This window comes from Pan troglodytes, chromosome 9 (genome assembly GCF_028858775.2).
Source record: "Pan troglodytes isolate AG18354 chromosome 9, NHGRI_mPanTro3-v2.0_pri, whole genome shotgun sequence".
NCBI lineage: Eukaryota > Metazoa > Chordata > Mammalia > Primates > Hominidae > Pan > Pan troglodytes.
In genome coordinates, this window is record NC_072407.2 from 40421481 (window position 1) to 40449341 (window position 27861).

Sequence of the window (27861 nt, forward strand, 5' to 3'; positions counted from 1 at the left end):
AGCAGATAGACTTTGAAGTAATTATGAGGAAGAACTTGGGACTGAGGATGGTCAAATTCTAAAACACAGTATTGGATCCAAAGACAGGTTTCTCCACCCTTTAAGAATAAATCTGTCAGGCCAGGTGCGGTGGCTCACCCCGTAGTCCCAGAACTTTGAGAGGCCGAGGCGGGTGGATCACCTGAGGTCAGGAGTTTGAGACCAGCCTGGCCAGCATGGCAAAACCCTGACTCTACTAAAAATACAAAAATTAGCCAGGTGTGGTGGTGTGCGCCTGTAATCCCAGCCGGCTATTTTTGGGAGGCTGAGGCAGGAGAATCGCTTGAACCTGGGAGACAGAGGTTGCAGTGAGCCAAGATCGTGCCACACTGCACTCCAGCCTGGGGGACAGAGAGAGAATTTGTCTCAAAAAAAAAAAAAAATCCATCAGAAATGTCTCACCTCAATATAGCTGCCAATGTTGTCCCATGTAAAAGTCAGGGCACATGGTCTATTGATATGAAAACCATAAATCAGAATATTTCCTATTGAAACTGCCTTAGGAGGCACAGCTTGCACATTGTAATATCTCTCAAGGCAAGAAAATGACCTTTCAGAATAGACGTATTCTAGCTAAATCCCCAGGCATCCCAATCAACAATTCTGGCTTCCCTAAATTTCCATCTGCCAGAGTTCGGGCTGATTCTGGGAGTCTTCTTGTTTTGAATTCTCAATGGGGTGTTAGTGCGGTTTTTAACACCTCTCTCCAGCCTCACCCCTGATGTGGCTGCATTTTGGCAGCGAGGAAAAGTCTGAGTTAGAGGTTTGGGTTTCATGAGCGCTTCCAAGAACAAGAGCAGCTAAGCTGACACAAGAGCGCACTCTCCCTAAACAGTCTTTTCTGCCAACTCTCCCACTGATTTTATGTAAACGAGAAGAATTAGAAAAGTGTGAAAAAAGCAAGATTGATGTTTGCTGGTTCTTTGAAGAACCTGCTTGCCAATGTTCTTATAGGTGCTTTCAGTCTTTGAGTGTTGGGGTGTGTGTGTCGAAGCAGGGGCCATTGATTCATTGATTTATTTATTGAATAAATGTGGAGTGCTCTGCCCAGTACTGGGCTGTATACTGGGGTGGTCATTGAGTAGGTGGTTTGTGTCTTGGAGATCTTACAGCAGAATGAGAGAGGAACTGGGCAGGTAGTTCTCAGGCAACGCTTTTAGAGGGGTGATGGTGGAATCTGGAGTGCTGGGGGCATGTGGAGGATGGGCACACAATTAGACCTAGGAGAAAATGATATCCAAGTTGAAATTAGAAGTGGGAGCAGGCAGAAAGGGCAGTTGAGGATCTAACATTCTTGCCACCACCACTCACTCCATGCCCTCCCGCCTCCTCAAACTCCCTGGGAGGACTTTTTCTCTGCAGAAATAAATGCTCAGAGATGAAGTTTCCGGAAACCAGAGATCAGTTATCTGCAGCCGGCCCGAGACAGGAAATGCACATTTTCCTTCTCTCTCCAACCACCCTGCTTCTGTTCTTGTTGGGAGGGGGGAGGTGGTGTGAAGAAAACCCCAGAGATTTTCAAGGAAAGAGGAGGTTCCAAGAATTGTGTTTGATCTCTGACAGGTCTGAGTTGAAATATCTTCCTTCTGAGTCAGTTGGTTGCCTGAAACCCAAAGGGAAATCCACCTCCGATTTTTCCGTCTCTTTAACAGAGTGTTGACTGTAAGAGAGGGGGACCCACAGTAGCGGGGGAGAGCTGGGAGGGGACGGGAGGAAGGTGAGCCTGGATCCAGCTCACAGGCTGATGCCATAGACCAGTCCCAGGCCTGATGCCACGAGGTAATGATAACTGCAGACACTTGCTTAGCCTTTTGTATATGCCAGACTCCAAGTGCTTCATATGTGTCAACTCTTTTAAAACTCCCCACACCCTGTGAGATAGATACTGTATCCCTGTCTTACAAGGAGGAAGTACAGATACAGAGAGGTGGAATAACTCACCCAGAGTCATGTAGCCAGTAAGTGCCTGAGCTGGGATTTGAACCCAAGCCTCCCACATGCTTAAACCCTTAGTAAGTGGGCTGCAAGAGCCACACAGAGCTGGCATTATCCAGATTTGGGCTTGATGTACCTGGACATAGGTTCATGAATAGATCATGAGGTAAGGGGGGCATTTCCCTTCTGAGGAGCCTAGTTTTGGAGGGATTAAGATGAGGGCTCTTCTTGGTCTGGGTGACTCTGCCTGATGATGTGTTACTACCTTGTACCTGCTGTGGCTGAGAAACAGACTTGGCTTTCAGGTTAAGAAGGGTTGTTAGAAATGGCAGATTGGAAACCCATGGGGTTGGCGCATGTGGTTTGGCCTAAAAGTTGTTTAGAAATCTGGACATCTCACCTAGAACTCCAGGTTTCCGGCCTCTCTGGAAAGGTCAGATCTGGGCACTGGACTCACGGTCTGGTGTGGAGCCTGTCAGGGGAGCTGAGGCCTGGCTGCTGCCTTTAGAGGGACTTTCTTGGTCCTTACAGTACACACTCACTTGCCTCCCTTCCTTGCCCGCCTGCCCCTGTGGCATGGGGGGTACCACTGACTGATTAGGTTGGCCTCCATTTGAGTTGGGATCTACCAATGTATGGCCCCTGGCAAAGCTCTGAGCATCGATCTTATCTGCAAAATGAGGATACACTCCTACCTGTGAGGCTGTTGGAGAATTTGAGATTCTGTGTGCAGACTGCCGAGCATGGTGTGCCACATAACTAGGAGCTCAATAAATGCTCTTTGTCAGTTTCCTCCATGTTTCTCACTATTCCCACTGCCACCCACTAGGATGCAGACACCTGAAGGGTGTGAGTACTCCATGTCCTGAGTCAAGGACACCACCTCCCATGGGCTCCCATGGAATGGACCAGAGAAGGGGAGGGGGCCTTTCTATCTGTTCCTGCTTAAGAGAAGCTGCCTCCTTGAAACATATCCTATTGCAGAAGTGAGGTGGGTGATTTCAGAGCATTCAGCAGTCAGGCTAGATGGGCACTGACCAGCTACAGCATTGGGCACAGGACTCTGGAGGACCCCTGCTGTTCCTGGATCTTGAGGCGGTCTGGGCGGATCTAACCAAAGGGCCAGGGTGCAGGGCCAGAGAACTTGGGGCAAACCCTACTTGCCAGATGGCGCAGAAATATTAACTACTGATATGGTTATTCCAACTCATCTTGGCTAACCTGCAGCACTTCTTGCAAGCTGCCTCATCGTCTTTAACCTCATGTGGGAAGAGAGTTGGGACAAGCAGCGGGATTTGGCCGCCTTGGGTCTTTCTCTGTGTGCAAGGCAGACTGACTCCGTCCGAGGTGATTTCCCTCTGTCACTTCCGCGCTTGCCCACTCTGCTGCCATCCTGCTGTCCCTGCGCCTCTCCACCAGCTTGATTCCAGCTTTTAGTAATGCCTCCTTTACCTTTAAGCCCACAGAAGTGGGAAGTTGAGTTGACAAGACGGTGAGGCGTGAGATCGCAGGTCTGTGTAATAACAGGAAATCCTGTCAACTGGGGTGGTGTCTCAGCTGGTCAGCCTGGGAGGGAAAAAGGGTGAGATAATGTAGACCAGTCAGTGCTTCCCCATTTTTTCCCCCTGTTATGGCTCCTTTTGGCTTCTGGCTGAACTTCACGCCCAGTTTCTCATTTTGGTCAGGCCCCATGTAAGTGTCCCCTTCACATTACCCTCAGCTCCCGGCTTCCCTTTTTCTAGCTCAGTGGCTTGTGGTGGTGATTGGTAGCAGCAGAATTCTGCTTTCAAATGAAACCAGGCATGGAAGTCCAATATGTGAAACAGATGGCATATGGGGGCTGCTGAGGCTGAGGGGTTGCTTTCATGTCAGTTACACATCCCGGCAATTCTTTTCTCCAAAGCTCTGCCTCCACCTTCCTACCTTCTTATCCTTTCATCAGCTGGTCTGGCCCTACCTAACATATTACCTGCTTTATGAATTTCTCCTGGGTCCTCAATCCCAGTGTAGGAAATGCTAGTGTGGCTATACTTGTAGGAAGATGCGAGAAGCAGTGGGCTGGAGTTTTCAAGACCCAGGGCTTCAGAGTCCTGGGTGAAATCATAGTAGCTCATGCTTGCCAAGCCTTGCTGTGGGCCAGGCAGCGTTCTAGCAATTTGATGAGGATTAACCCATTTTACTTGTGCAGTAATCCTGTGAAGTAGGTATCCTTATCCTCCCCACATTCTAGGTGAGGAAACTGAAGTATGAAGAACCAGTGAATTTTCCCGGGTCATTGCTAACAACAGCTACTAAGTGGCTGCCAGGATGCAGAGCCAGGCAGCTCTGGGCTCCCTGATCTCAACAAGACACTTGTTATCTCTGGCCTGTGCTTGCTTGGGTCAGTTTCCTTGTATATTAAAATTGAGGATATTATTGCTGCTTACAGTTCTGTTTTAGGCTTAAATGTGGGAACGCCTACATTGTTGACAGTGGTGTCCAGCACCCAGCAAGTGCTCAATAAACTTTAATTGGAGAAAAAATGCCGGGTTCCATCCTAGGAGCAATTTGTTTATTATTCGTTATGATGATGATGATTGTTTGTTCTAACAAGTAATTGCTTTTCTGTTGACAGGGCAGCAACCCTAGGATAGAGTGGGAAAAGCGGAAGGAAGGCTGCCAGATTCTAGGCCTGAGCCTCAAAGGAGCTTATGGCTTAGGTATTGGGAATCGGGATTTTCATCTTTCCTGCATCTAGGGAACCACAAACCACAGCCTCTTTAATTTGGCTGTCTCTCTCCAGCTTTTCTCTTCTTTCTTGTTCTTTACAAATTAAATTGGTAAAAGTAAGTCAGGCTACAGGGTGAATTGTCCTGTTGTGATTTTGGCCTAGGTATCTAAAGCCTTGATATTTTTTACTGTCATCTTTTGGGTAACATGAACCTCCTGTGCCCTATAAGAGAGTGGCCCAGATCACTCTCTCATAGGGCCCAGGAGAAATCATTGAGCTCTGTTTCATCCTTTTCTTCTAGCATCCAGAACCATGTCTAACACATAACATTATGTTTTCAGTAAATGGCTAAGATTCAAAGAATTAATGAATGGGGTCTCCACTCTGAGTTCCTCTTTTTTTGGTGGGGGGAAGGTAGCTTTTAAGTGAGGAAGCGTCTGCCAAGTTCCACTGGAGATGGTGTATCGGAACAGAGGTGTGGAAAATCCCCTTCTCTCAATTCAGCTGAGACAAGAATAGAGGTTTTTTTCAGAAGCATTCTTTCCTTATAAACCAATGCAAGCAGAATAAACAGAATATAGACATGGATTGTAGATTTGCAACATGACTCAGCCACAGTCTGCTCACAGGCTGGCCTAGCCAGCACTGCTGGGGACTCCTGGCCCCCTTTCCTCATCTCTTCACTCTCTATAGTCCTGGGAACAAGGGTTCTTGGGTTACCAGCTTGAGGCAGGTCTGGATTGGTGGATTCCCAGGACTTGTGGGATTCTCTGTTAGCTGGTACACACCCTGCTTCCTGATGTCGTGCCCTTGGTAGGGACTTACTCCTGTGATTCTTTCTCGGGCTTCTGGCCATGCTGCGGTAATCTTGGTGGTGGTTGTTAACTTCAGAATCTTAAAAATTTGTTTCTGAATAGGATTGTTTTGACATGGTTCAAAAATTTTACACATATAGCAAGGGTATACAGTAGAGTCTCCACCCCTGTATCCCAGAAACCAGTTTTCCATTCTCTTTTCCTTAAAGATAAGTATTAGTAACAGTAGCTTATTGGGTATTCTTCCAGAGTTTCTTTATGCATGTATAAGGAATACATATGGAAACACAGCTGATGATACTAGATACTTTATTTTATTTATTTTTTATTTTATTTTATTTTATTATTATTATACTTTAAGTTTTAGGGTACGTGTGCACAATGTGCAGGTTAGTTACATATGTACACATGTGCCATGCTGGTGTGCTGCACCCATTAACTCGTCATTTAGCATTAGGTATATCTCCTAATGCTATCCCTCCCCGCCCCCCCCACCCCACAACAGTCCCCAGAGTGTGATGTACCCCTTCCTGTGTCCATGTGTTCTCATTGTTCAATTCCCACCTATGAGTGAGAACATGCAGTGTTTGTTTTTTTGTCCTTGCGATAGTTTACTGAGAATGATGATTTCCACTTTCATCCATGTCCCTACAAAGGACATGAACTCATCATTTTTTATGGCTGCATAGTATTCCATGGTGTATATGTGCCACATTTTCTTAATCCAGTCTATCACTGTTGCACATTTGGGTTGGTTCCAAGTCTTTGCTATTGTAAATAGTGCCACAGTAAACATACGTGTGCATGTGTCTTTATAGCAGCATGATTTATAGTCCTTTGGGTATATACCCAGTAATGGGATGGCTGGGTCAAATGGTATTTCCAGTTCTAGATCCCTGAGGAATCGCCACACTGACTTCCACAATGGTTGAACTAGTTTACAGTCCCACCAACAGTGTAAAAGTGTTCCTATTTCTCCACATCCTCTCCAGCACCTGTTGTTTCCTGACTTTTTAATGATTGCCATTCTAACTGGTGTGAGATGATATCTCATTGTGGTTTTGATTTGCATTTCTCTGATGGCCAGTGATGCTGAGCATTTTTTCATGTGTTTTTTGGCTGCATAAATGTCTTCTTTTGAGAAGTGTCTGTTCATGTCCTTCGCCCACTTTTGGATGGGGTTGTTTGTTTTTTTCTTGTAAATTTGTTTGAGTTCATTGTAGATTCTGGATATTAGCCCTTTGTCAGATGAGTAGGTTGCGAAAATTTTCTCCCATTTTGTAGGTTGCCTGTTCACTCTGATGGTAGTTTCTTTTGCTGTGCAGAAGCTCTTTAGTTTAATTAGATCCCATTTGTCAATTTTGGCTTTTGTTGCCATTGCTTTTGGTGTTTCAGACATGAAGTCCTTGCCCATGCCTATGTCCTGAATTGTAATGCCTAGGTTTTCTTCTAGGGTTTTTATGGTTTTAGGTCTTAACGTTTAAGTCTTTAATCCAGCTTGAATTAATTTTTGTATAAGGTGTAAGGAAGGGATCCAGTTTCAGCTTTCTACATATGGCTAGCCAGTTTTCCCAGCACCATTTATTAAATAGGGAATCCTTTCCCCATCTCTTGTTTTTCTCAGTTTTGTCAAAGATCAGATAGTTGTAGATATGCGGCGTTATTTCTGAGGGCTCTGTTCTGTTCCATTGATCTATATCTCTGTTTTGGTACTAGTACCATGCTGTTTTGGTTACTATAGCCTTGTAGTATAGTTTGAAGTCAGGTAGTGTGATGCCTCCAGCTTTGTTCTTTTGGCTTAGGATTGACTTGGCGATGCGGGCTCTTTTTTGGTTCCATATGAACTTTAAAGTAGATACTGGATACTTTCTACAGGGTCTGTGGACTAGACTGGGGTCTGGTGGTGTGGTGTTTGTGGGACAGCGTCTTCCTCAAACTTCAGGGAATCAAGCTGGCTAAAGTGTTGTGTTGCCTTACGTAATTTCCAGCAACAACTTCAGGCTTCTCCAAGGCTTTACATGTAGACATGGAGAAGAGGACACACAACCCAGTGCTTTTTTACATAAGATTTTTAAAAATGCATCTGTGGGCCGGGCACAGTGGCTCATGCCTGTAATCCTAGCACTTTGGGAGGCCAAGGTGGGCAGATCACCTGAGGTCAGGAGTTTGAGGTCAGTCTGCCCAAAAGGGTGAAACCCTATCTCTACCAAAAATAGAAAAATTAGCCAGGAGCAATGTTGCACACCTGCTCTCCCAGCTACTCAGGAGGCTGAGGCATAAGAATCGCTTGAGCCCGGGAGGCGGAGGTTGCAGTGAGCTGAGATCGCACCACTGCACTCCAGCTTGGGCAACAGAGTGCAACTCTGTCTCAATAAAAATCAGTTAATTAATTAAAAAATAAATAAATGCATATGTGTTCTCTGTGTTTAAAAATAAGGAGCTATATATTTCAATTCTAAGGGCCTATGGGGAAACCCCTTCATATAGTAATACAGACTTGAACAGCAAGTTATAAGAGTGGAATTGACCAACAAATATGTTAGTGTTGTGTAAACTAAAATGTGTATTCTTATTTTTCTCTTCCCATTTTACAAGGTAGCCTGTTGTATGTACACACTGTTCTGTATCTTGCATTGTTTCTTTGCTTACTATGACTTAGATCTTTCATATTATTTAGAGCACTTCTTCACTCCCTTTTTAAAATAGTTGCATAGAATTCCATTGCCTGGATGAACATAATCTTTTTATTAGCACTTTATTGGTGCATATTTATGTTGATTTCTATATTTTGCTGCAGTGAAAAACTCTGCATATATATATATATAACATGTGACCCTGTCTAACCATGTTATCATGCCCAGACAGAAGGCAGGATTTTGTAAGGGATAAGGGCAGTGTAGCTTACTGATTTGCCCAGGTAGAGCAATAGAATCTTGACTTAAATGATTAAGAAAGGTCTTTTCTGTTCAGATAATTCTATGAACAGTATCTAGTGGAGAAGGTTTTGCATTCTGGATTTTATAAAAGGACAAGTGTGTGGTTCTCCTGTTGTACCTGGCTATGGCCCATTACATTTAAAGTATATAAAGCAGATTACCACATCGTGTCTGGTTCCTCCTCAGTAAAGAAATGGTTATCACTATCAGCATGGTGAAAGGCCCCTCTTCATGTTCTACTTCTGTATTCCTAACCATTACCATCTCATCCCCCCTGTTACAGCTGCTTCTAGCTTCAGAGTCCTTTCTGCTAAGTCTTTGTCTTGGAAGTTGCATTGTCTGCTCTTTAGCTTCTGCTCTGTTATTGGCTGATTTCTACCTAGACTTTTCTCTTCCTGGGACACTCTGCAGAATTCTGGCCTTGGCTGTGGCTTGCTGCACCCCAGCTGCAATGTAAGGCTGCTGTGCTTCCACCCTCCCTGTAGAGTGAAGCCCCTTCGTGCCCTCCCTGATAGGAGGGGAGGAGATGTCTTGGATTCCTCAACTGGGTAGCATCAGGATGCTTTTCTGCATCCCGCTGTGAGATGCCTGGGGCAACCTTTACTTGTTCAGTCATATCTAGCCCAAACTCACAATTATTACACCATCATAGATCCCTCCTCCATGCTGCTCTCCAGGAGTGTGTCCATAGTTTTTTATTTTGAAGGCCCCCTTAACCTCGACCTTTTTCTTTTTCAATCTTACCCATGGCGTCTTCATGAGCATAGTGTTTTCCCACTGTGGGTTCCTTGGGACACCAATTCCACAGTGTATTATTTGATCTCAGAAGCACATTAGTCCCTCAGCATCATGAGTACCCAAGATATCTCCTTGGGAAGCTCTCTCCTAAGTAGCCTATCAGTAGGACTTGTTTTTCCACTTGTGCGCAAAGCTTGGCTTCTTCACCTATGGTTTTGAGACTTCCCAAGGATGACAAAGACTTTGTTAGGAGGTGTTTCTCCCTCCTGTGGTCAGAAGCAATCTCCTTACCTCTTCCTGTTTCAAAGCCTCCGTCCACTTGGGGCTGCCCCATAGGTTGCTGTTTCCTGTCTGAGAGACATGTCTAGCCTCTGCCTCAAAGACTAGTGATGCCCAACCTGCTCTTAGTCCAGTGGCTTTTGATGAAGGCTTCCCTCTCGGATCAGACCTGCCCACATCTGAGAGAACTCCTGGGTTGTGTTGACAGGGTGTCCCTCCATGAGACTGCCTTTAAATTGGCCCTCAAAATGCAGCATCCACAACAGACATATATTCTGTCATGGGAAAAGGAAGGTATTTTCTTTGTTCAGCGTGTGTTTGTGGCTTTCCAGGGCTTTTTCTGCTACAGTAATTCAAACCATGGGTGGTTCTCTATTCTTTTGTCTTAATTTTATTGTGCCTGTTTTCTCTGCACATAACATCTTGCTGTAACCTCCTGTTTATCCTTCAGTGACATGAATGAACGTGTTTTGGGGGAGTGAATACTCAGCAAGCATCGTCAGAAACTTGAGCATTTGCTCCTTAATAGCCATAGCCAATGGGATTAGTAAAGAAAATCATTTGAAATCATGAAGGGTTTACTCACTGGATCTGGGGAGCCAGTTATTCTTGCTTTTTGTTCCCTTACCTTGTCTGGATCAAAATAAAGAATAGTATGGTTAGTTCCATTATTTGTCACAGGGAAAAGGAGAGCTGGTGTCAATATCCCTATTTTCCATTTGTATTTTATTAGCACTTAAGATTCGTTGAAATCATCTTGTGAGTACATTTATTAACGTGCTATCTATCCATCAGCCCCCAAGAAGAGAGCAGAGACCTTGTCTGTCTCATTCACCTTTGAACTCCTTGTGCTAGAACAACATGTAACACATAAAGAGCTGCTCAATACATCTTCGTTGCTGGATAAATAAAATCTCTGTATTGTCCCTGCTGTGGTCCCCTTGGAAGACTGCCTCAGTCCATTGGGCATGGGTTCTAAGACCACCCAAACCATGGTACCAAGTTGAATTTTAAGTTAGGGTGAGGGGAGGGGGTTCTGGAGTTGGAGGAGAGACAGGGTGGAGTTATGGGAAAAGATGTTGAATTTGCAGAAAGTCTGGGTTCACATCTTGGCTCTGCCACTGACTTATTTTGGGGAACTCTCTGAGGCATAATTTTAAAAATCTGTACAGGAAGAAGAATAATTACTTCTGCCCGCGGTGGCTCACACCTGTAATCCCAGCACTTTGGGAGGCCGAGGTGGGCGGATCACGAGGTCAGGAGATCGAGACCATCCTGGCTAACATGGTGAAACCCCGTCTCTACTAAAAATACAAAAAATTAGCCGGGCATGGTGGCGGGCGCCTGTGGTCCCAGCTACTTGGGAGGCTGAGGCAGGAGAATGGCATGAACCTGGGAGGCGGAGCTTGCAGTGAGCCGAGATTGCGCCACTGCACTCCAGCCTGGGCGACAGAGCGAGACTCTGTCTCAAAATAATAATAATAATAAATAATTACTCCTACCCCACCCCACATACACTTTATAATCCTTAGTTGAAGAATGTATGAAAAATGTGTTTTAAACTATAAAGTGCTCTGCAAATGTGGAGGAGTGCAAAATGATGATCTTTCTCTTCCTTCTTTTTGCTTCATATAAAGTCAGGTGCCCTGGCCTGCCCCTAGCAGCTCTGCTAGAATTAGGATTTCCTGTGGCCAGCTGCCCTCTTCACAGTGCTACTTTCTCAGAGTGAACTGAGGAATGCATCTCCTTCTAGGATTCCCATCACTGCAATTCCATGATAACAATGGGGGAAGGGGGACCAGGACCTAAGAAAGTGCCCTCAAGATCTCAGACCTGGCCCCACCCTGTGCCACTGGTGAGCACATTGTCACCATGAGCTGTACCATCAAGGGCTGCTTGACGGTGTTTCTCTTCTCCCTTCTCCCCAGGCGGCTGTTGAAGAGTGAACTTGGATCATTCATTACAGACTATTTTCAGGTAAGCTGTGTGGATCTGAGCATCCATCATTATCATGCATGTGGGGGCATGGACCTAAAAGGGGTGGCCAATACTGTACAGTTGGACATTCCTTCAACAGACAAAATTACGTATCTCAAGTCCCTGCTGTGTGCTGCACGTTGCAGAGGGGCACCACTCCTGTGTCTCCCAGCAGTTAATGGAGATCACAGTCTCATGCAGCAGTTCTCAGGCATTTTGGTCTCAGGACCCCTTTACACTCATAAAACGTATTACTTATTTGGGTTATGTCTATCTTTACCATAATAGAAATTAAACCTGAAGAGCTTTAAAATATGTCTTAATGTATTTAAGTAATAAGCCTATTACATACTAGTGCTAATTACATTTTTATGAAAAACAACTCTCAGAATAAAATAGAAAGGAGATCTCTGCATTGTCTGGCTTCATAGAAGACAGTTGGATTCTTATATCTGCTTCACTTTCAATTTGTAATGATATTGCATGCCACGTAGTTTTGGGAAAATTCCACTGTAAACTCGTGGAGAATGTAAGGGAAAAAAACAAATAGCTTAGTATTACCAAGAAAATAGTTTTGACCATGGGGATCCCTTGAAAGAGTTTGGGTAGTGGGGGTCCCCCAGGGACCCTGGATCATACCACATCTGGATCCATTGTCTGGATCAGTCAGACTTCTCCCCTGTCTATCTATTGTTGGTATAAAGCTAGTGAGTTTAAGGTTCCAGGACCAATCAGAGGATTGTTTCTAATTCACAGATGCAAGCTGTTTTCATGACTCTAACCAAAGGCATATGGTGGAGAGGGAATGGGGAGTGTTGAGTGACAAGGAGTCACTGACTGGACGGCACCTTAGTGAAGTCAGAACCCCTACTTCTCACTCATTTGTTCTGAGTGGGCAAGCTGTTTCACCTCCGTGTGCCTCAGTTTCCTCATCTGCAAAATGGGACTAAAAATACAACTTACCTTAAAAGGTTATTATATGCTTTATGTGAAATAACACATGTAAAGCACTCTGTACGTAGTGTGTAGGGGGGCAGTATAGGGTAGTGGTCAAGATCACAGCCTTTAGAGGCAGAGTGCTTGGGTTCAGTGCCCAGCATAGCCACTTACTAGCTATGTGACCTTGAGCAAGTTGCTTTACCTCTCTGTATTTCCTTTTCTGTGAAACAGCAGTAATAGGACCAAACCTTACAGGGTTGTCGTGAAGACTAAATAAGTTATTTATAAAAAGTGCTCAGTGACTAGCAGAGAGTAAGACAGTAATAAGTGCTTATTAAGTTTATATAAGTGCCTATGTGTTATTCTAAGGTGTAATCCATCTCTTTTAATGGGAAAGTAGCATGAAATGCCTAACATCTTGGTTTCAAGTTAGCAATGTTATTCTGTATCCAAATATAGCATACTTTTAAGACAGTTTAAAGAGATTTTAGGTTTTGAAAACAGTACAGGCATCCTTTTATAATTTTTCTTTATGAGATTCAGGAAGCTTAAACTTTTATGTGCACTTTAAAAGAATGACATGTCAGTTGTTTAAACACACACACACACACACACACACACACACACACACACGGACAGCTCCTCTAAATCTGGACAAACCAAGACCCAACAGAAGCCTGGAATTCAATCGGGTCATATGTCTCAGCTGCTTGGAAGACAGCTCCTGTTCAGGGAGAGACAAACATAAAGATTAAGAGAGAGATAATTAGTCACAAATGTGAATCATTTCAGTCACCCTTGACTCAAAGGTCAGTCTTGGCTTCACTCTCTTCTCTTGCTGTCTCTACTGATTGTTTTTTTTTAAATCTAACTACAGAGAAGTGGTTTTTCAGTCAGTCCTGGAGAAACCTGCTGGGTTGAATTGCCTTCCTCCTTGACATTTAAAAGCTCCATGGTTTGGTGTGGTTTCAATCAGGTTTTAAATGTCATTTGTCTTTTGGTGCTGGGGGTTACCCCTAGGACAGATAGGAAAGGGTGTTTGGGTGGGGACTTGTTTATCTGGGAAGCCCTGAGGTTTTTGGGGGCGGTTAATACTGCTTACGAAGCATGCCAGATGCTTAAAAACTAATAACCACTTGTCATTTCCTACCGGGAACATAATCAGAAATGCTGCTTTGTGAATACAGAATCTCTTGCTGGGGCGTGGGGCGAGAACTGGTTTTCACAGTTTTAAATCGAAGTTTATTTAAGGTGCTGATCTGGAAAGAAGGCTCTCCTAGATACAGTTTTTTTTTTTTTAATAGATTTTAAGTGTCATGTGGGCACACAGCTTTTTTTTCTTTCTTTTTTTAGTCTTTTGGTTCCCCACTCCCTACAAAGTTCCTGGAACAAAGTAGATACTCAGTAAACCTTCCTGGGAGAGAGGGAGGGATTTTCTGCCACAGATCACTGAAATGATTTTAGGCGATGCGTGCAATGACATTAAATAACATTAGGGCTTGTGGTTAGAAACTGCTCTCCTCTTTTATTTTCCTTTCGCCCTTGGGATTGTGCTAGAGAGGATCTTGAGTTGTACCATGGTGTCCTCTCCCCTCCTCCAGGACTTGGAAATCTCCCTCATTTGAAGAAGGAGGAGCAGTCCTCGAACTTAGTGTCTTCAGCTAGGGATGCTGACTAGTTAGGATTTCTTAACATTATTTTGTTGGCATTGAGTTGATCATTGAGTTCCATTCCACTTAGTGTAAATTATGTTGCTGTGGTTTCTGTTTTAAATGTATTTACGTGTTTAAAAAGTGGATTGATATAAGAAAAATAGTATGCAAAGAATAATCATGTAGGTGGCCCTGGCTGTGGCCCTAGTCATGCAGGTGGTTCAACAGAGACTCAGATTTGGAAAGCCCATTACCAGGCACTGCTTAAAAACGGGCTGGTTTCAAACCATTCACTTTACAGAAGAAATCTCCATATAAGGAGACACATCCCAGAGGGAAGGCTTGTAGAGGCGAGCTTAGCCTTCACATTTGACTGTCAGATGTCGTTTCAGGAGGGAAAGTCAGGAGGAACTCCAGAAAGTGTGTTCCTCCAGTAAAGGAGCAGAAGGAAGGCCTGGGGACAGATGAGGAATGGAACCCAGGGGTGGACAGGAAAGTCACCAAAACCATGGACCTGGCTGTTGGGAAAGGTGAAAGATGGGCTTCCTGGGTGCTGGGCTCTGCACTGCAGAGGCTCAGATGGCCATGCCTAGACATCTGCATTCAGCAGTCAAGTCTGTCTCCTCACCCTGACCCCCAACTCTGAGCTTGCCACTCGTACAGCCCTTTCTGTGGCTCTGCTTTTGAAAGCGAACATTCTCATTTTACATTCTGTGAGTCTTAACACAGAATGTCCTGAGTGGGGAATAATGAAAATGACCCCAGGTGAGGCCAAGAGAAAGCAGGTAGGAAAATTGTGCTTATCTCATGCCTGCACACAGAGAAGACAAGCTGTGTGATCTGCAGAAGCCCAGCTACACGTTCATAAGGCACTGGCTGGAAAAGTCTCTGACATTTCCAGTATTGATTTTTTTTCCTTTCCCTCTGTTTTGAATTGTGTCCGGAAGGAAAATTGGGGTTTCCGAGAGAAACACTATATACTAGTAACAGCTCTGAGGGATAATTGGTTTCTTGTAATTTTTGAAACTGATGATATGAAACATTCTGGATTTTCCTATTTACCTCATTAAGTATCTTGGTGGTTCAGAGCATGGGTGTGTTTGCAGATTGCACTTTCTGCTATTCTGTATCTACTGGCTTTGTTGTGTGTGTTATAAGCTTTTGCCCCAAGCCCAGAAAGTTCAATTCCTTTTGTTGGAACTGGAGTTTTGCTTGATATAGAAACTCAGGCTAGAGTCAGTGGCTTTGAATGGGTTAATACTAGGAAGAGAGGAAACTTAGCTACTACCGTTGTCAATAGGTCATGGATACCTGGTAATGTGTGAGATATATTTGTGTGCATGTATGTGTACATGTGTGTGCATGTATGCATATATATGTATTTTTCCATTTGCTGCTCATATCTGCAAGAGTCCCAGGAGGCCAGTTTCCCCTAGAGTTTACAGCATATGGCAGAGAGCTGAAGGAGTGTAGTGTTAACTGAAGACCTGGATGGATGGCAAAGTGTTTAAATCAGGCCCAGAAAAGGCAATTATACTTTGTTGGGACAAAGGTAGAACTTCTAAGGATTCATGGCAAGCTGGATGGAGAGAAGATCAAGAGTGGTGAAGGTAACTTTTGTGATTTCTAAATCCAAATTGAGGAGAGAGAAGTTTCAGCTGTTCTTTGATCAGCTGGACAGGCTCCTCTAACAAGCAGGATTCCCAAAGTGGAAAAAGAGCTAATTGGGTGAACAGAAAGTAGTAAAAGGAATTCCACATACACTCTGCTTTGAAGGTAAAATTGGGGCCTATCTACACAGGGGGGCTTTGAACAAGTGGAGCGGGGATCTGGTGAGAAGACAGAGGAGAAGTTATGTTTTTAGGTGAGAGGTCATCAGAGGTTGCATTTTTTGATTTGGCCAGTACTTAGAGAAGAACAGCACTGTGGAATCTATAAGCTTTGGGGTGGCCCAGAAGCTCCCACTGGCCACTGTGAGGGGCGAGAATGAGGGGGAGCCAGACTGGGGGCTTCGAGAAGCACCCCTGGGTGTCTTGGGCTACTCGCTGTGGGGCTCGCTGCCTGTCAGAGGTCACTTCTCAGCAGCTTTGCCATTCTTAATCTCCTTAGCAATTATTTGAATTTTGTACAATTAGTTGAATACTTTGATTGTACTTTTATCATACTTTATGAGTCTCCGTGGAAAAAAATGGATCTTGAAATTGATGACCACAGGTCTTAATATAATTGAGATAAAGATGAAAATCAATAGGCTTGCAGAAGTGGCAAATCTTTATCCTCATTGGACTCAGGTTATTGCACATCAGTTGTGGAAGAAAGGAACACATGGGTACCAAAGGCTGAAAATATATCACCCGAAAATGAGCTCTGAAAATGAGGTGTAATTAGGGATTTTATAATCCTTTCAAGCTCTATGAGGACAGAATTCCTCCTAAATCATGGAAGTGTGGTATTCTACACAAGTATGTATTTGCAGGAACTCATTATATATGGAATTTGGTGATTTACTGTAGAAGAGAAAGGAATGGCAGGAGCCAGGCTTAGGGCACTGATGGGGGAGGCATAAAAGGTAGGAGCAGATGCTGGAAACAACGTGGTATTAAAATAGTGGAAACACTCAGTGATTCAGTGGGCATGAGAAGTAGAAACTGAGTTGGAAGCATCAGGAAATTTTTGTTCAATATGGAAAGCAATAAGGTGACTTTCTCTGAGGCTCTTGAAGAGCTATAAGAACAGAATTAATGATAATGGTAGTGACAGCTAACATTTTCAAGCACGTACATGCTGGGCATTGTTGTAAGCTGAAGGTTCTCAAAGTATGGTCCCCGAACCAGGAGCTTCAGTATCAGCTGGGAATCTGTTAGAGAAGCAAAGTTTAACTGATTCAGAAACTCTGGGGTTAGGGCCCAAGTGATCTGTTTTTTTTTTTTTAGACAAAGTCTTGCTCTTGTCACCCAGGCTGGAGTGCAATGGCATGATCTTGGCTCAATGCAACCTCCGTCTCCCGGATTCAAGTGATTCTCCTGGCTCAGCTTCCTGAGTAGTTGGGATTACGGGCGCAACCCACCATGCCTAGCTAATTTTTGTAATTTTAGTAGAGACAGAGTTTCACCATATTGGTCAGGCTGGTCTCAAACTCCTGACCTCAGGTGATCCACCCGCCTCGGCCTCCCAAAGTGCTGGGATTACAGGTGTGAGCCACCGCCCCCAGCCACAATCTGCGTTTTGATGAGTCCTGCATGATTGTGAGGCATGCTCAAGTCTGGCAATGCTTTCAGCATTTCCCCTGGGCTAACTCATTTATTCCTCCTGATAACTGATGAGGACGGTTCTGTTATTACATATCCCTCTTTTACAGATGCTGCCACTGAGGCTCAGAGATGGCGGTTATTTGTCTAAGATACAAATACATACAGCTAGTAAATGGTGGCATGAAGACCCAGCCCAGGTTATCTGGCCACAGAAGAAAAATCTCTTGGATTATATTTAAAATGCCCTCAAGGAATCCCCAGGAAAAAACCCAAAAACCCAGGCAGGAGGGGTTCCAGGGTTACTTTATTTGTTGTTGTTTTTGTTTTGAGTGTTCAGCAAGTCAGACATGGACTGTCTTCCTTCTTCCTTATAAACATAACATTTTTAAGGCCCCAATGCACGCTTTAACTATGGCTGCAACAGTGCTAAATGAAGAAATAGCATTAGCACCGAGTTTCCACTTCTTCAATCTCCATCTGGGGACTTCTCGCGGGTCTCATCACACCCACACACACCAACATTGGCTTATTAGGAACTCTCTGGGCCTGGGAGTAAGTTGTGTTTGTAAGACTTTGTTGTTTATCTAGGAAGGCATCCAGGTTCACAGGAGATGTGCACATCATTAGAGGTGATGGCTGGCCTTTCAAAGTCATAGAGGAAAAAAAAAAACTGGAAGTGGCCTATAATTTGCAGCCCTGGGTTTATGCCAACAACAGGAACCTTCTAAGACACTGATATCACCAGAAGCAAATGTCTGGAGTGAAACTGGTTAACACAGGTTCTGGGAAGGCAGAGCAACACAGCTGCCACCCCTCTGGGGTAGGAAAGAATATCTCACTTGGAAATGGAATCCACTCGAGTGCCAGGCACTCCCCTCGCTAGATGTTGAATGTGGATAGTCGAGAGGAAGGCCCAGCTGGGTGGAGGCCCTGTGGCAGAACCCAGTTACATGGCCTGAGATTGCCAAGCCAACTGCCCCAGTATCTGAATCTGTAATGGATCCCATCTGCTTTCTCCTCTGGGCAAGGACATAAGAAACCTCTCTAAGGCAGGAGAGCATGATGTCTAAAAGCACCAGCCCTTCTGCCAGTAGGTCTGGGTTCTAATCTTTGTTAGAACACTTACTAATCTAATCTTCTAATCTTTGTTAGAACACTTCTAATCTTTGTTAGAACACTTACTTTGTTAGAACACTTACCTCAGCCTTGTTACTTAGTCTCTCTGATGCTCAGTTTTCTTAATAGTAATCCAGGTGGAATCATGGGAACTACTTCATATGGTTGATGTGGTTACTAAGTGAGATGACGTACACAAAGTGCCTGATTACATAGTGAGCAGTCAACAAGTCATAAGTATTTGTATCAGTATTTTTATTACTGTTGCTAAGTAAACCAGAAGAATATAATAGGGGAAAGATATGGGCTTTGGATTCAGACCAACCTTGGTGCAAAGTCTGGTCTCACACTTGCTAGTTGCTTCTTTGAGCCTCAAGTTCTTTATTTGCAAAAAGTGGACAGGTTGTGGCGAAAGTAAAATGTGAGAAGGCAGGAAAAGACTGTAAGACAGTGTCTGACACTGAGTAAAAACCAATAACTGACTCCACTGACATTCTTACTGCATTATCATCACCACTAAAACATTAAAAGGGACGGTAGCTAGCAGCCTTAGCGTTTACAGAATTCCTGCTTCCTGGTCTGTGTGGAAAGTTCTTCCTGCTGGGAAGATGGGGTTCTCCCTGTACCTAGCCTTCTTGGTTATCCGTCTCATCTGGGTCCATCCCACCCGGTTGTGAAGGTGCCTGCTTGGCAGGAGGCATGCATCATTGGTAGCTCCACACCACCCATGGCCACCCTCTGCTCTGTTCTGCCCACCTTTCCAACCCGCCCTCTGTGATGACCCGGGAGGAGCTGGGTCTTTCCTGTCCACTGAAGACTGGGTGGTTTTAGACGCCTTTCCCCAAACATCTTGTTTACATTTTTCCTAGCTAAGCCTCATTTTTCTGTTTGCAGCCCGTTTTTCTATGTCTTAGGAAAATTAGATATGTCAGCTGTTTTTCTTTTTCACTTCCATCTCCTTTGCCACTTCATTATAGTGCGACTTGACTGTGTTCAAGTTCATTTATGGGGTGGGGAGAGGATGCATTAAGTAACAATGGGCCCAGTTCCAAGTCCCAAGTTGCTTCCTGGGTGGTTACTATTTAGTAACCATTTTTGGCTTAGTCTTCTGCCTGGGGAGGTGGTGGGGTTGGTGCCATCAGGCAAGGAGTGGGACAAGAGAAACTTGGGTCATCTCCAGCTCTGTTACCATACAGCTCCATCACTACAGCTCAGCAGCCAGAAAACACTCAGAAACTTCTGGAGTCAGGCATTTGTCAGGGGATGGGAATACTGTGAGGTGAGGTCCAGGAAGACTGGACACTTAGGAAGAGCAAACAATGCAAGATGGCTGCCTGAAACCCAAGGCTGGGTTTCGCCCCGCCTTCAACCCATTTGAGCAGGCTTAAGCCCCACAGATGTCAAGTTGGCATACTTTAGGTGAAGTGACAGGGTGAGCTTCATAATTTGCAGAGCCCAGTGCGGAAGGAACATGTGGGTACTCAGCATTCTGTGCAAGAATCCTGAATGCCATTCTTCTCACCACCTCTAATGTCAACACTGGTGTCCCTGGCTTCTTCTAAAACAACTCTACTCACCAGACTGGTGTGGGGATGCCAATCTCCCCTTCCCACTGGCCTGCCACTGCAGCTCATAGTGGGCAGGTAACCCCAACAGATTGCACATCTGCACTGGGCACTCTTGGTACCTAGATGGAGAGTGGGCGAGAGGTCCCCATTGAGTCAGCAGCAATTGCACTGCAGCACTGCCAGTCCAGGGAGTGCAGGATGGCTGGCACTATGCCTCTCCCCACAACATTGCAGGGTGCATGCCAAGTCCTGACCCTCCCCGTACTGGTGCGGAGGCCTCCACCAACATGACTCTGTCAGCACCTTGGGAGTAGGGTGACATTGGTGGTGGAGCCCAGGCACCAGGGGTGAGGTGTAGGTGCCTGAAAATCCCTCCTGGGGAGGTGGTGAGGAGGCAGGGCCATGGGTGAGCTGGGGCTTTAGACCCCAGTGCATGTTCTGTTATCCCTTCAGACTTCACTTATAAAACACAAATTCAAAGATAAAAATACTAAGAATCAACTGCAGAGCACCCAACTGCAAGTGGAGGCCTTCAGAGTACAAGGGCCTTAAGAATGCAAGACCCTTTGGGGCTCCAATTCTCTAGAGAGGAGATTTGGGGTTCAGTTTGAGACCCATTAGCAAAGCTGGAAGATGCAGCTGTGGCTCGGTTGTTGGAGCATGAATGGATGGGCACAGCTCCATTGGGTGGATGGCAGTGGTTCCCCAGTGAAGAGAGTCCTGGGGCTTGGCTAACTCAAAAGATCCTTACTCTGATAGTGTGTGCTGAATAAAACATGAGTAGTAGAGAGACTGAGCCTCACTCTCATGTCTTTTATTGGAATTTTGGAGAGGGAGACCCTACTTCTAGCCTCGGTTTATACAGCTATAAGATAAGAGCAAAATCTACAGACTCCTGGGGGCAGGGGGTTATATAAGGATTTTCAAGATGCCTTTGAAAGGTACTTTAGCCTCCTGGAAAATGGAAATGGATCTACTAAATATCATCAAAATGTGTGTGACCAATTGATTTTGACTGTAGGACTGGGGAGAGGAGAGAATGTATAGATGATTCTTAAGACCCCTTCTAACCTCAAGTTTGTGTTTCTCTTATTTTGGTCTAAGCTATAGAATTTCCATGCTGTGTATTGTGACAAATTTTAAAAGACTATTTTCTTTATCATTTCTCCATAATATAGGAATAATTACTTTTCCTTGAAAATATATAAAAAAGATTTTTTTTCCTAAGGTCTCCTTGAAGGGAGAAGACCTAGAAAGGAGAAGAAAGGAAAATCCAGGCCATGATTTGAGGTTTATTCCATAAGATATGGACAATGTAATTTTCAAATGATTTTCTAATACAAATGAAGAAAATGGCAACAAACTTAGGGACCCTATAGCACCTATTCTTCTTTAAAATATTCTGTCTTTTATCTTGGCTTCTTAAAAATAAAAAATCTTTATCACTAAAATAGCCAGTATATATATTCAGTAAATATTTATTAGGTACCTACTATGTTCTAGGTACTATACCAGGAGCCAAGGGTACTAACTAAAATGAGATATGGTCCTCACTCCTAAGGACCTAAAATTCTAACAAATGAATGGTTTGAATTAATTTCTGTTAACTCATGCTATCACCTGGACTAGGTTTTCATTTCTGTCTATGCCTCAGTTCCCCCTATCCTCCCCCCATGTAGATAATTGTAGTGATAGAACAAAATGATGAAAATTGAATCACAGAGGCGATCTCTATTACCTCTATAGGTGCATCTCAGAAATGTGAAATTAGGGAGGGTTAGGAAAGTTGTTTTAATAGAAGCCTGGAACATCAGTGTTGACACCAGATATGCTGAGAAGAATGACATTTAGGAGCCCATGCACAGAATGCTAAGGGGACGTTCTGAGAACCTCACCTGGACTAGGTGAAAGGGACCAACCAGGTGGAGACTGCAGGGCACAAATGAGATTTGTGCTAAGAAGCATTCAGGTGGAGTGGTTGCCATCTGAACACACCTCCACAGACCACTCATGTCCAGCTCAGCTGTCACAAGATGTCGATTTGGTGCTGGTGTATTTTCTTGCTTTCTGACCCAGAAAGTCTTGCCATGACCCAGCTGGGATTCATGAACTTGGCTGGAAGCTAAAGAACAGGTTAGGGCTTTGTCTTTATTGCCTGTGTGTTTCACAATTCTTTGTGAAGGAATTGCTTTTTTTTTCCTTTAACAAAGTTGGTGTATTCCTATATGGTGTCACTGTAACTTTGATTTGGTGTTCTATCTGCCATCTTGAAACTACATGGGGGCTGGGTGTGGTGTCTCACACCTGTAATCCCAACACTTTGGGAGGCCGAGGTGGGCAGATCACTTAAGGTCAAAAGTTCGAGACCAGCCTGGCCAACATGGTGAAACACCGTCTCTACCAAAAAAGTACAAAAATTAGCTGGGCATGGTGGCTGGTGCCTGTAATCCCATCTACACAGGAGGCTGAGGTGGGAGAATTGCATGAACCTGGGAGACAGAGGTTGCAGTGAGCCAAGATCCCACTACTGCACTCCAGCCTGGGTGACAGATCAAGACTCCATCTCAAAAGAAAGAACTACATGTTGACCAGTTACTTTTTCAAATTAGGTCGTATTTTGTAAATCTTAATAGGAGTATGAATTTGGTTAATGTGTATCCATCACAGAAATGGGATAGTACCTTTGATAAAATGTTCTATTAGTACATTTTATAAAGGCCCATTCATTACTGACTCTCAGCCTCCCACTCCTTTTTTGAAGAAGTTGGGCTGAGATAGCAGCTATTACTATTCCTACCACCAGTGCTGATTACTAAGGACATAAAATACTGTGTGTATGTGTTTATAATGATTAATGTGTTTATAATGATTATAATGAAGAATGTTATGGTATTGCTAGTATTATGCCATTTTACATATGAGGAGCTTGGGACTCAGGGAAATTAAATACAAAATCGCACAGCTAGAATGTAGCTGAGCTGGAACTTGAACTGATACCCAAGTTCTTTCCACTCTGCTCCATATGCTTCTTTTATCATTGCAGTAGGATCTAGGGTTTTATAAAGGAGAAGGCTAAAGAATGCATTAGGTACTTTGGTAAGATACATATCACCTTTGCAGCTGCCTCTCCCATAATCATAGGCCTGGGTAATCTAATAATGTGACATGAGTGTAAAGACACCAGCCCGTCATTGATCTCTGAGCTTCTGTGACTTGTAGAAGTCTTAGGGGGCCAGCTATAGCCTTTCAAGGGAAGAAAGGGGTCTGGGTGGGAAGACTTGCTGGAAGGCAGCGAAGTGGAGTGGAAAGAACATGGCTTACAGACCCAGGAAGACCAGGTCTGTCTCCCTTGAGCAGTCTCTTCACTAACCATCAGTAAAGTGAGGACAGTAGCACCAACTTGATAGGATTGAATTAAATGAGATGAAGGATATAAAGCTTATGATGTAGACAGGACGCTCAACAATTGTTAGTTGCAGTTGCAAGAGGACTTTACTTTCTCTTTCCACAATTTCCCATGCACACATTCATTGACAGATGCATATTCATTGCTGCTTAAGATTTTGCACGCAGTCTCTTTCATGCTAGTGTGAGAAGCCCTAAATTTATCTTTCTTTAAAAAAAAAAATATGTTATTTCTGCATAGTTTCCCATTGCCTCAATGCTTCCTTTTGGGAGTTTAGATCACTAAGGGCCTCTAGGACACTGGGTGTCAACAATAGCGAATTCATCCCAAGTTTGTGTCATGCCTCTTCCCTGGTCTGAGGGATAAGGGTGGCGGTTGGGTTTGCCTCTTATCTCACTCGTTCTTTTGCTATGGGAAGTCTCACTGTCTTCTCCGGAAATCTTGACCTTCCAAGAGGAAAAAAGGCTTCTTAAACTCCGAGGCACGGCTAGAACACAAGTGCCTAGAACTCTGTGCCCTTGCCCACTGGAAGTGGAAGAGGGTTCATCACTTACGCTCTGGAGTTGTCCAAATTCTTATGTTCTTTGTTCTCTTTTGGCAGAACCAGCTTCTTGCAAAAGGACTGTTCTTTGTGGAGGAGAAGATCAAGCTGTGTGAAGGCAAGTACAAGACAGCCCTGGTAGACTGGGGCCTCTGTGACTCAGCCTTTGATGTCTGGACGGCTGAGATGCTTCTGTCCAGAAGGGGCAGGCTCCAAGCGAGTGATTCACCCTGTCCGTTTCCTCCCTACCTAGGCAGCAGCACTTTCATTTGAGTCAGCTGCTCACAGCAGTGCAAGTCAGAACTGTGTTTCAGAAAAATGTAGTGGGATGGGGTGGTTTCTTTGGAGACCTTGTTCAGGGTTTTTTGTTTTTGTTTTTGTTTTTGTTTTTAATGGGATGCAGGCTGGTGGTCTCCTTTGAAGGTATAAGTTATTCTGTGAATCCTCCATGCTATTTCCTCTGGTCTGTCCCGAGCTATTTCCTACAGGCCTTTGTAATATTTCTGGGGAGTCATAGAAGAGAGGAGTCCTGTCCATTTGCAGGACATTAGGCTAAGCAGGCACTCACTCAATAGGGTATGATTTGATAGATAAAGGGAAATTTCCTGATCTTAGAGTTTAAAGTCCAACTGACAGGAAAGAAAGGAACTGAATGGAGATAGAAACAGGTTCCAAAGGCAAGAATTAGCCAACCCCATGACTCTACCAAGGGCTACTCTTAGCTCCCACCAAAGTGGGGCTTGATCTTAGTTTGCCACCTCCTTCTTGGGTGACTTTTGGTTAGTTACTAGTTTCTCCAAGTCTCAGCTTTTATCATTTTTGAAGTGATAAATTGGGGTGAGGGGTTGTAGGGAACATAAGGCACATGAGTGGTGTAACGCCATACCTGGCACACAGCAGGTGAACATACTGGACCCTTTCTTTTTTTTCTGCTCCAGCCTAATGAGCCATAGATCAAACTTACTTCCAGATCCAGACTTATTAGGTGTCATGTCATCATCCTTTTGTTTCTTCCCATTCCCTGGGAAAGATACTAGTGTGTCCAGGAAAGGGGCTCCTAGAAAGACAAAGTAAAGTAGGAAGGAAAATGAGAAACTGACGCTGGAAAGTTCCAAGGTCTGGCAAACAGTAAATGCTTACCAAGCCTTGGGAAGAATAGAGGTTAGAAATTAACCTTTGCACATTTGAGAGTTGGCTGAACCTGTAGCCATTCTTCCCTTGAATACATCGATGACATTTTTTTTTCAACCTTATAAATACCCAATAACCCAAGACCTTTAGAAAAAAAATTTAAATTGTGGTTAAACAAAACCCCACACAATATAAAATATACCCTCTTTATAATTTCAGTACTTTACAGTTCAGTAGTGTTAATTATATTTACATTGTTGTGTAACAGATCTCTAGAACTTTATCTTGCAAAACGGAAACTCCATGTCCTTTGAACAACTCCCAACATTGCCCCCTTTCCTCAGCCCCTGACAGCCACCATCTTATTTTTTGTTTCCATGCTTTGACTAATCTAGGCATCTTATAAGTGGAATCATTCGGTGTTTGTCCTTTTGAGACTGGCTTAGTTTTATTCAGCATAAGGTCCTCAAATTCATGTTGTAGCATGTGACAGGATTCCCTTCTTATTTTAAGGCTAATATTCCATTTTATGTGTATGCTACATTAGCTTTATCCTCTCATGTGTCAAAGGAAGGGGCTTATTCTTAGGTGACTTGCTTTGACCAAGAATTTAGTGGCTCTTTTGCTTCTTTTTTTGAGACAGAGTCTCACTTCTGTGGCCCAGGCTGGAGTACAGTGGCATGATTTCGGCTCACTGCAACCTCCACCTCCCAGGTTCAAGTGATTCTCATGCCTCAGCCTCTTGAATAGCTGGGATTACAGGCACGTGCCACCACGCCCAGCTAATTTTTGTATATTTAGTAGGCGTTTCACCATGTTGGCCAGGCTGGTCTTGACTCCCGACCTCAAATGATCCACCGCCTTGGCCTCCCAAAGTGCTGGGATTACAGGTATGAGCCACTGTGCCCAGCCCTCTTTTGCATTTTGGAGTCAGGCTAGTACAAAAATGTGGAAGACAACTGCGTGGTAAAGGGAGGGAAAGGAAACATTATCCCTGGCCATATTAATTGTATGTATGTTATCTGGGGAGTTATTACAAGCTCCTGGAAATGTGGAAAAACAGCTCTATGAAAAAGATACTGAATAAAACCAGAGGTTCAAGTGCCCTTAAAAGGGGAAGTTGAATGTCTCTCACCCAAGTAACCCTCATCATAGATACACTCAGAGTGAAAACTCAGAAATGGGGCTAGACAGGATGAACAAAGTTCATCCAAGATTCTGTCCCCCTGCCCTGGCATGGCCTGAGAGCACCAGGCCTGGCATATTCTCTGAGTCTCTTCTAGTCCTAGAGTTCTGGGTGTTGGGGCCTTTTCTGTACAGTGAATAGGCATGTGGGGAACCTTTAAGGGACTCTGCCATCTTCAACCAGGCATCTCTACTTTTTAATTTTATGTATTAGAACGCCAAGAAAAATTGTGTTTGGATAAAACTTGCTATAAAACAAAGTTTGAAAACAATTAATATGATCTGTCCAGTCACTGAACAAACTCCTCTTTGTCGACATCTCTGCTTAGGTACTTACATGTCTATATATACACACCCCTTCTTTGCTGATGCAGAAAAGACAGGTGGCTGTTCATATCCACTTATTGCTGTTTTGTGGGCAGAAGATGCCATGTTAACTTCAACTTTTGTAGAGCCTTAGTGACCTTGAGTCTTAGGAAGTTTCTTATACTTACCTATATACTTCTGGTGACCTAAACTGCTGCGTTACATTAGAGGGCAGATTTATAGGACGGTCACCTAGAACCATCCATCCAACCCCCTTCATTTTTGAAGGGAGCTAAGTCCTTGACTTATGGGCTGTTTCTGGAAGGGAAGGCACCTGTGTTCTTTAACTCTTTCTCCCCCAGGGCTACCCTGTTGCTGTGTCTGTGTCTGTCAGATGTTCTTCTCTGAACACTTTCCAAAACCTCCCTTACTCTCTGAAGTTTGCAGCCAGCAATTAGACCTGGGTTCTCGGGAGGCGTCTTACTGCTTCTGGGTTGCAGAATTACCTTGTGTGCCAATGAGCATCCTGTCTTGGCATTGAAAGGGGGAGTAAGTAGGCACCAGTGCTGACCTGCAAGGTTCTCTCTTCTTCCCCTCCTTCAGGTCAAGAGGGCCTCTGCTTGTCTTGGTTGTAGAAGGCTTAAGATAAGGGACATCAACAAAGAAGCTGGAGTAACCATTTGCCCTTTGGGGTAAATTATCCAGGTGCTGGAGTTCACCTTGGTTCTAGGAACCAGGGTGACTCAGATTGTGAGAGGGTCCTTTTAGACTTCCCCCTCCTCCTCCCTGCAGTGAAACAGCATAGCCTATATTTGAAAGAGGATGGTGACTGCTTCAATCAAATGTTTATTTGATTATCTACTATGAGTCAGTACTTTGCTAGGTGCTGGGGAGTCAGGAATCAGAAAAACCATCACAGCATTACAGGCCCTCATGGAGCTCACACATGAATCAAATCATCACCAAGTATAAAACTGTACCTAGGACAAGTACTAAGAATACAATCTGCAGCGGGGTGGTTTGACCAATGGGGAGAGACTTTCCCCTAGAAGTGATGTTCAAGCTGCAACTAGAAAGATAAACAGAAGTAGGTTAGGTAAAGAAGGGAGAGAAAGAGCAGTCAAGGCAGAAGGGCTAGCATATGCAAAGGCCCTGTGGCATGACAGAGAATGGTGACTGAAAGAGGGATGATTAGAGCCCAAAGGCTGACAGGAATACAAAAGAGAGGATCAAGACCCAGAAGGAGGAGGCAGATTCTCCTGGGCTGTGTAGATCATATTATTGATGTTTTCTTTATCCTAGGAGCAAAGGAAAATGTTCATGCTAACTATTAAGTC

The 27861-nt window shown here is 44.2% G+C and overlaps 1 protein-coding gene across 21 annotated transcripts in view; it reads left to right on the forward strand.

Annotated features, from left to right (window-relative positions):
- The window catches only part of PRR5L (proline rich 5 like), a 174654-nt gene that overhangs the window by 112765 nt on the left and 34028 nt on the right, over positions 1-27861 (forward strand). For all 21 annotated transcript variants that reach the window (XM_016920677.3, XM_054662220.2, XM_054662213.2 and 18 more), the window contains 2 exons: positions 11381-11429; positions 23963-24020. In XM_016920677.3, coding sequence (XP_016776166.2) covers positions 11381-11429; positions 23963-24020 — 107 coding nt within the window. The remainder of the gene's footprint in view (positions 1-11380; positions 11430-23962; positions 24021-27861) is intronic.